The 9,868-nt window shown below is 44.2% G+C and overlaps 1 protein-coding gene across 1 annotated transcript; it reads right to left on the reverse strand.

Annotated features, from left to right (window-relative positions):
- Positions 1–7,225: 7,225 nt before the first annotated feature.
- On the reverse strand, positions 7,226–8,210 carry LOC101137069 (transcription initiation factor TFIID subunit 13). Its single transcript, XM_055381035.2, has one exon. The coding sequence runs from the start codon at positions 8,145–8,147 to the stop codon at positions 7,773–7,775; it is 375 nt and encodes a 124-aa protein (XP_055237010.1). The 5' UTR covers positions 8,148–8,210; the 3' UTR covers positions 7,226–7,772.
- Positions 8,211–9,868: the final 1,658 nt, after the last annotated feature.

Below are 9,868 nucleotides of genomic sequence, written 5' to 3' on the forward strand. Positions count from 1 at the left end.
CCATCTGACCTTGTCATTTGGTAGCTCTGACAGATCCCAGCTTGGGATGGACAGTTCTGGCTGCAAGGGTCACTTAATGTCCAATGGTCAAGCCCTCTATCTTTATGAGGGCCACCCACAGGTCATTTCTCAAATGGCAATAATTCTCTGCTGCAGACTGAATGGCTTTGCTCTGGAACTTGAGGGATCTACGTGGTGATTCTCTCATTGGGGCTTGCCATAAATATATGGCATCTCTTCCCACCACAGATACCTCTAATAGCATGGGTTCTTCCAGGTTATGTGGCCCCAGAGGCTGAGCTGCTTGTACTACAGCCTGACTGTGCCAGAGAGCTCTTTTCTGCCTTGAGATCTGTTCAAAGTTGTCAGCCTTCCATGTTCCTAAGAAAATGGGTTGGAGCAGTATTCCAAAGTATAAAATATGCCACAGGCCGGGCACGGTGGCTCACACCTGTAATATCAGCGCTTTGGGAGGCCAAGGCAGGTGGATCACCTGAGGTCAGGAGTTTGAGAACAGCCTGGCAAATGTGGTGAAACCCTATCTCTACTAAAAATACAAAATTATCTGGGTGTGGTGGCGAGTGCCTGTAGTCCCAGCTACTCAGGAGGCTGAGGCAGGAGAATCACTTGAACCTGGGAGGCGGAGGTTGCAGTGAGCCGAGATCACGTCACTGTACTCCAGCCTGGGCAAAAAGAGTGAAACACCATCTCAAAAATAAATAAATAAAGTAAAATATGCTGCAGAAGTCTACAAAGTGTTGCTGTCTTCTTTTTTTTTTTTTTTTTTTTTTTTTTTTGAGACGCAGTTTCACTCTTGTTGCCCAGGCTGGAGTGCGATGGCATGATCTCGGCTCACTGCAACCTCCGCCTCCCGGGTTCAAGTGATTCTCTTGCCTCAGCTTCCTGAGTAGCTGGGATTACAGGCGCACACCACCAGGCCCAGCTTATTTTTTTTAATTTTTTATTTTTATTTTTTTGTATTTTTAGTAGAGACGGGGTTTCATGATGGCCAGGCTGGTCTTGAACTCCTAACCTCAGGTGATCCACCCGCCTCGGCCTCCCAGAGTGCTGGGATTACAGGCATGAGCCACTGCGCCCAGCAGAGTGTTGCTATCTTCTTAAGGAGGAACAAGGTGTAATTACTTGTCCTTTGCCTTGGAGAGGATATCCTAGCAGGCCCCAGACCATTGAATCCCTAAAAACCTCATGATGTGGGGAGCCTCTTAAACTTCTGGAGTCCTTCTAATTCTTTTTTTTTTCCTGGTTTATTTGCTATTTTTTCCAACTTTTAGATTCAAGGGGTACATGTACAGGTTTGTTACCTGGATACATTGCGTGATGCTGTGATGCTGAGATTTGGGATACGAATGACCTAGTCACCCAGGTACTGAGCGCAGTATCCGACAGTTCTTCAGTCCCCGCCCCTCTCCTCTCCTCCCCGCTCTAGCAGTCCCCAGTGTCTAGCGTTGCTGTCTTTATGTCCGTCAGCCCCTGACGTTTAGCTCCCACTTATAAGAACATGTGGTATTTGATTTTCTGCTCCTGTGTTCATTTGCTTAGGATTAAATTCTTTTTTTTTGAGATGGAGTCTCGCTCTGTTGACCAGGCTAGAGTGCAGTGGCGCGATCTCAGCTCACTGCGAGCTCCACCTCCCGGGTTCACACCATTCTCCTGCCTCAGCCTCCCGAGTAGCTGGGACTACAGGTGCACACCACCACGCCCGGCTGATTTTTTGTATTTTTTTAGTAGAGATGGGGTTTCACTGTGTTAGCCAGGATGGTCTCGATCTCCTGACCTTGTGATCCGCCTGCCTCGGCCTCCCAAAGTGCTGGGATTACAGGCGTGAGCCACCATGTCTGGCCAGGATTGAATTCTTATAGGGTTTATCTCCAACTCTCTGGAGCCATGTCCTGTTCGTCCAGTCCTATTAACACTATCTCACCCATAGACTGGATCAATATGATGTTTTGCAGGATGCCCAGATGGCCCAGTCCCTTTACACCATGTTATGACAGAGGGCAAGACTTAACATAGCCTTGAGGTAGACTGTAAATGTATATTGTTGTCTGTCCCCACATATATTGAGCTATTTTTGGTCCTTTTTCTTGTTAGGGATGGGAAAGCCAAATCAATGGTTGGACACCACAGACTTGAAGCAATGTTAATCAGATCTAGGAAGACACCATCTCCACACAGCAACCTCAGTTGGGGCTTGTATTAGTCCGTTTTCATGCTGCTGATAAAGACATATCTAAGACTGGGTAATTTATAAAGAAAAAAAGATTTTACTCACAGTTCTATGTGGCTGGGGAAGCCTCACAATCATGGCGGAAGGCAAAAGGCACATCTTACATGGCGACAGACAAGAGAGAATGAGAGCCAAGTGAAAGGGAAAACCCCTCATAAAACCATCAGATCTCATGAGGCTTATTCACTACCACAAGCACAATATGGGGGAACCGCCCCTATGATTCAATAATCTCCCACCAGGTCCCTGCCACAACACATGGGAATTATGGGAGCTACAGTTCAAACTGAGATTTGGGTGGGGACACAGCCAAACCATATCACAATTACTATTTGGCTGAGTTTGCAGTAGTCCTCCATCATCCTCCAGGATCCATTCAGTTCTTGCAGGAGTCAGTTTAGTGAATTAAATGGGGGGTAGATGGTGACCATGACCCCTGAATCTTTGAGATCTTCTAGAGAATTCTATGAAGAAGTAGTTTCAGCTGCATTTTACAGACAAAGAAACTGAAGTTTAGAGAGTTTTACAAATATTTATTGTAAAACTTTGTTTTGTCAAATCTGTTTGACTCACAAGCTTTTTACTTAATCACTAAGCTACCCAGCCAATAATTGTAATTAGAGTTAATTTAGGAAACTGAAAAAGAGATGACTAAATTGCTACATGTCCATAAAACTCCATCATGCTTTTTGTTAGAAATGTTATTAACAAGTCTAATTTTCAGATCAAAAGGGGCCAATTCTGCCTAATTTATTAAAAGTGGGAGATAACGCTGGGCGCAGTGGCTTATGACTGTAATCTCAGCACTTTGGAAGGCTGAGCTGGGAGGATCGTTTGAGCCCAGGAGTTAGAGACCAGCTTGGGCAACAAAGCAAAACCCCATTTCTACAAAACATGCAAAAAAATTAGCCAGGCATGATGGCACATACCTGTAGTCCCAGCTACTTGGGAGGCTGAGGTGGGAGGATCACTTGAGCCCAGAAGGTCAAGGCTGCAGTGAGCTGTGATCGTACCACTGCACTCCAGCCTGGGAGACACAGCGAGACCCTGTCTCAAAAAAAAAAAAAAAAAAAAAAAAAATGGGAGATAAAACTCAGTGGAGAAAGTGTTAACTTTTATTCCTGGCAGCTTTCAGACAAACTGTATTTCCTAAACTATATGCCAGGATGTTTCCTCATTTAATTTTTCCAGAATTGTAATGGAAAAAGAAAGAGGAAAAAGAGTTGCCACCCAAAACTAAAATATCCCTTTCCATATGGAGCAAAGCAGCATGAGGCTGCTGAGAGCCAGAGGATCAACTTTGTGCAAATGAAGCAGTGCAAGGAATGGCTCTCTGTGTGTCCTTAGGCAAGTCACCTCATGGATCTCAGCTGTTGTTTTTTTTTTTCTTGAGATGGAGCCGCACTCTGTAGCCCAAGCTGGAGTGCAGTGGCGTGATCTCGACTCACTGCGATCTTTGCCTCTGGGGCTCAAGCGATTCTCCTGCCTCAGCCTCCCAAGTAGCTGGGACTAGAGGCATGCACCACCACACCCGGTAAATTTTTTTGTATTGTTAGTAAAGACGGGGTTTCATCATGTTGCCCTGGGTGGTCTCAAACTCCTGGGCTCAAGTGATCCGCCCACCTAGGCCTCTGAAGTGCTGGGATTTCAGACATGGGCCACCGCACTTGGCCCCATCTGGGTTGTAACAGGTCCTTTAACAAGGTGATACTGATACACATTCAAGTTTGGGAATCACTGCTCTAACCACTGTTACTAGAAGTTGTTTATGAGTGACAGTATGAATATATTAATACATATGTTTTAGAGACAGTCTCTCTCTGTCACCCTGGCTGGAGTGCAACGGTACAATCACAGCTCACTGGAGCCTCCAACTTCCGGACTCAAATTATCTTCCCACCTCAGCTTCCCAAATAGCTAGGACTATAGGTGTGTACCACTGTGCCTAGCAATTTTAAAGATTTTTGTGGAGATGGAGTCTCGCTATGTTGCTCAGGCTGATCTCAAACTCCTGGGCTCAAGCAATCTTCTGCTTCAGCCTCCTAAAGTTCTGGGATTATAGTTGTGAGCCACTGTGCCTGGCCTTAATATTCTTATATTTCCTGGCTTTCCTGGAGTAAGATTACATTACCAACTGATATAAGAAATACCTACTAAAATTTTGTTTTGAAAAGGAGAAAAGGTAGGCCAGGCACAGTGGCTCACACCTGTAATCCCAACTCTTTGGGAGGCTGAGGTGGGAGGATTTTTTGAAACCGGGAGTTTGAAACCAGCCTGAGGAACATAGTGAAATCCCATTTCAAAATAAAAGCTTGGTCTGGTGGCCTGTGTCTTTAGTCTTGGCTACCTGGGATGCTGAGGTTTGCTTGAACCCAGGAGGTTGAGGCTGCAGTGTGCTGTGACTGGGCAGAGGCACTGGAGCCTGGGTGACAGAGCAAGATCCTATGTAAAAAAAAAAAAAAGAAAAGAAGAAGAAACAAGAAGGAAGAAGGAAGAAGATCCCGAGTAGAAGTGAAAGGGGAGAAAAAAGTTATGAAAACAAACAAAAAACAAGAGAAAAAAAAGCATTCTTATCTCCCCAACATAGTTTCTTCTCCTGCCTTAGCTTTCTCCCCACATGAATGGAATGGTATGTACTTATGAGGTTGATTGATATCCCTGTTATTTTGTAGCTGCTTTTGTTTTCATTTAATATTGCACGGCATTCCTGTATGAGGGAAGTCTAGCTAAACTTTAAAAAACATTACACAGCAGCATTTCCCATGATGTCACAGTCTTCAGAATAAGATATATATGTGTATATATATGTATATATATGTGTATATGTGTATATATGTATATATGTGTATATGTGTATATATGTGTATATGTGTATATATGTATATATGTGTATATATGTGTGTGTGTGTGTGTGTGTGTGTGTGTGTGTATATATATATATATTTTTTTTTTTTTTAGAAGACAAGTCTCATTCTGTCACCCAGGCCGAAGTTGCAGTGGCAGGATCACAGCTCACTGCAGCCTTGAACTCCTGGGTGCAAGTAATCCTCCCATCTCAGCCTCTGGAGTAGCTGCGACTACTGGCATGCATCACCACACCCAGCTAATTTTTTTTTTGTATTTTTTGTAGAGACAGGGTTTGGCCATGTTACCAAGGCTGGTCTTGAACTCCTGACCTCAAGTGATCCACCCACTTCAGCCTCCCAAAGTATTGGGATTATAGGCGTGAGCCACCGTGCCCAGCCACACCCAGGTAATTTTCAAAACTTTTGCAGTCATCATTTTTTTAAAAAGGAGACATTCATGTTACTTAATAGAGTTGTGCCCTTGATCACCCATTTCCCTTAGTTGTTTCCAATTTTTCACCATCATAAATAATGCTGCCACCAATATTTGCACATACACCTTTTCCTAAATTTCAAATTATGTCCTTAGGATAGATTCCCAGAAGCTGGGTTGGTGGATCAAAGGGTAGGAACATTTTTTTTTTTTCAACCTGTTTAATTGTTCATATTTTATTCCTGTATCAGTAGATTAAGAAAGTAAAATTTTCCCAAGCACTGATTTATAGATCATGTTTATAAGCAGCATACAAAAAGTTAAGTTTCATAAACAATAACATTCAGCGATCTACTTAAATCCAATTGTAATCCTTACTTTAAACTAAGGGCAATAATAATTTAATACATAGAGTAAATACACACAAAACCTGTGTATTCAGAACTACAAACATGGTTTCCATAGCCACATATGGTTTTAGTCAAGGACACATTTCCACAATGAACAAGTACTTACAAATATGTTAATAAAACACTAACCCAAATGCTTACCCTGCCATCAGCTTTTTAAGCAATGCCATTCCTGCTACTGAAAGCATTTATTTTTAGAAGCTTGAATCTGATCTGGGAAAACGGGTTCTCCTAAAACTTAACAGGATGTTATAAATCCGAAAAGATTTTAAATCAAAAAGCCTTCCAACACAGCATTATTCATGTGAAACTTGCTTTCTTTTTTTTTTTTTTTTGAGACGGAGTCTCGCTCTGTCGCCCAGGCTGGAGTGCAGTGGTGCGATCTCGGCTCACCGCAAGCTCCGCCTCCCAGGTTTACGCCATTCTCCTGCCTCAGCCTCCCAAGCAGCTGGGACTACAGGCGCCTGCCACCGCGCCCGGCCAACTCCCTGCATTTTTAGTAGAGACGGGGTTTCACCATGCCAGCCAGGATGGCTTCGATCTCCCGATCTCGCGATCCGCCCGCCTTGGCCTCCCAAAGTGCTGGGATTACAGGCGTGAGCCACCGCGCCCGGCCCGTGAAACTTTCGTTCTTAAAAAATAATAATAACTTGTTATCTGAAGAAAATTAAAACAGATTATCTTTTAAGAGAGATAAACATTCTTACAAAAAACTATATTTTCCTCTATCATCTCTTTAAAAGAAATGCAAACCAGTTCATTATCTTTGTTTTTTTGAGAGAGTCACACTCTATTGCCCAGGCTGGAGTGCAGTGGCGCCATCTCGGCTCACGGCAATCTCCGCCTCCTGGGTCCAAGCAATTCTTCTGCCCCAGCCTCCCAAGCAGCCGGGATTACAGGCGCATGCCTCCATGCCTGGCTAACTTCTTAATTTTTAGTAGAGGTGAGGTTTTGCCATGTTGGCCAGGCTGGTCTGGAACTCCTGGCCTCAAGTGATCTGCCCGCCTCAGCCTCCCAAAGTGCTGGGATTACAGGCGTGAGCCACCACGCCCGGCCTAGTTCATTATCTTTAATAATGAACTAGACAATAAACTAATTATTGTCTAAAAACTTCTGAATACATGAAGTACAAGTCTGAGCTGTCAAGTCAAAAATGCCATTTAGAGTTCACATATTAAACAGCTATAGTAGGCCAGGCGCGGTGGCCCACACCTGTAATCCCAGCACCCTGGGAGGCCGAGGCAGGCGGATCACGAGGTCAAGAGATCAAAACCATCCTGGCCACCATGGTGAAACCCCGTCACCATTAAAAATACAAAAAGTCAGCCAGGCGTGGTGGCAGGCGCCTGCACTTCCCAGCCACTCGAGAGGCCGAGGAAGGAGAATCACTTGAACCCAGGAGGCGGAGCCTGCAGTGAGCCAAGATCACGCCACTGCACTCCACCCTGCCAACATAGTGAGACTCCGTCTCAAAAAAAAAAAAAAAAAAAAAAAGCTACAGTATAGCTTACAAGGGCATAAACATACCTAACACATTAAATACTACTTTATCCTTTAAATAGTAAAAAGTCAGAACAACGGCATGGTTTGCAAGGTACTTTGACTTATGTGTGGTCATTAAAACCCAGTAAGTAATTCAAGTATGGTAATATAAAGGCAGGCAATTACATGCACCAATATCACTCTAAAATCAAAGGCATAAAAATAAAGGCTGAAAACTTTGTGTTTCTCCATCTTTCATTTACATGGCTAGATATCAGAATCTTACTTTAGAAAATATACAATTATTATATATGGTTTCCCCAGATGGTAATTTTCGGAAACTACAAAAAGTGTCAAGATCCATAATTTGCTTCATCAAATGCTTTTCTAGCTCGTTTCAATTCTTCATTCATAGTAAGCAAGTCTTTAACCCTGGCAAACTTCCTTGGGTCCTTTCGAATCAAGAAGACGATATCTTCAACTTGTACTCGACCTTGTCTTCCAATTGACATTGCCTTGTGAGTCATTTCAGTGATAAACTCTATGACAAGATCTTCAAGAATATCCACTGACTCAGTATAAGGATTCTGGTCATCCCCAAAGCCATACATCATACATCGCAATTCTTTAGAAAAAAGTCTCTTTCTTTTACCCTGTCCACCTTCTGCACCTCCTCCAATTTCTTCATTTTCTTCCTCAAACGTGGGATCTTCTTCCTCATCTGCCATCCCACTAGCACGCCAACTCACAGCGTCCTGCCGGCTGGCTCCCAACTGGTTCGGGTAGGAACATTTTTATGGCTTCTGCTGGGTGTTGCCAGACTGCTCTCCCGATGAGTGGCTACTGGTTTATGCTGCCGTTAGCGTCGTACAAGACTGCCAGTTTCCACTAGGCCTTCCTAGTGTGAGGTATTATGATTGAAAATAGTTTTGCTATTTTAATGAGAAAATAAACTACCTCTCCATTGTTTTAACTTTCTTTGGTTATGAGAGACAATTTTTTTTTTTTTTGAGACAGAGTCTCGCTGTGTCGCCCAGGCTGAAGTAGAGTGGCACGATCTCAGCTCACTGCAACCTCCACCTCCCGGGTTCAAGTGATTCTCTTGCCTCAGCCTCCCAAGTAGCTGGGACTACAGGTGCCAGCCACCACGCCCGGCTAATTTTTGTATTTTTAGTAGAGATGGGGTTTCACTATGTTGGCCAGACTGGTCTTTTTTTTTTTTTTTTTTTTTTGAGACGGAGTCTTGCTCTGTGGCCCAGGTTGGAGTGCAATGGCAGGATCTCTGCTCACTGCAAGCTCCGCCTCCCAGGTTCACGCCATTCTCCTGCCTCAGCCTCCCGAGTAGCTGGGACTACAGGCGTGCGCCACCTTGCCCGGCTAATTTTTTGTATTTTTAGTAGAGACGGGGTTTCACCATATTCGCCAGGATGGTCTTGATCTCCTGACCTCGTGATCCACCCGCCTCGGCCTCCCAAAGTCCTGGGATTACAGGCATGAGAGACAATTAACAGCTTCTCCCCCCTTAAAAATAAGCTAGTTAATACTTCTTCTTTAGTAAATTGGATTGGGAGGAAAGCTCTGGCATGCTCACAGTTTAACCTCTCTAAGCCTCAGTTTCTTCATCTCCAAAATGGAGTGGTACCAAAGTGATTGTGAAGTCAAGTGAGATAAAGTCTGGGGTAACTTCTTTTAACAGTGTAGGTATTCATTATCATAATCCCACTCAGCCTCAAATTTACCTAATATTTACCTGTGTATCATAAAACCTTCTGCTTTGTCAATAATCTTTTTTTTTTTTTCCTTTTGAAACGGGGTCTCACTTTGTCACCCATGCTGGAGTTCAGCGGCATGATCTTGGCTCACTTCACCCTCCACCTCCCGGGTTCAAGGGATTCTCCTGCCTCAGCCTTCTGAGAGTAGCTGGGATTATAGGCGCGCACCACCACGCCCAGCTAATTTTTGTATTTTTAGTAGAGACGGGGTTTTGCCACGTTGGCCCGGCTGGTCTTGAATTCCTGACCTCAGGTGATCTGCCCTCGGCCTCCCAAAATACTGGGATTACAGATGTGAGCCACCATGACCGGCCAGCAATCTTGAAAACTTCCACCGCATCCCAAATCTTGAAAAACCTCTCTCTCTTTGTGTGCGTATGAGACAGAGAGAGAGGAGAGAGGAGAGAGAGAGGAGTGAGAGACAGAGGAGAAGGAGAGAGGAGAGAGAGAGAAAGAGAGACAGAGAGACAGAGAGAGGGGAGAGAGAGAGAGAGAGAGAGAGCGAGCGAGAGAGAGAGAGAGAGAGAGAGAATGAGAGAGAGACCTGAGGTCTTAGAAGGCTGGAGGCAAGGTCCCTCCTTTCCATTCTTTAATTTCCTCCGTTTTTCGAGGGAAACACTACGACTTGTTTGGAGTCTTACGGATAAGAGCCCTCTGTTACTAATGATATTAATAAT

Source organism: Gorilla gorilla, chromosome 2 (genome assembly GCF_029281585.2).
Source record: "Gorilla gorilla gorilla isolate KB3781 chromosome 2, NHGRI_mGorGor1-v2.1_pri, whole genome shotgun sequence".
Lineage (NCBI taxonomy): Eukaryota > Metazoa > Chordata > Mammalia > Primates > Hominidae > Gorilla > Gorilla gorilla.

What these genes read in the sequence shown, in the direction of transcription:
- LOC101137069 (XM_055381035.2), bottom strand. Translation starts at nt 8,147, where the DNA reads ATGGCAGATGAGGAAGAAGATCCCACGTTTGAGGAAGAAAATGAAGAA.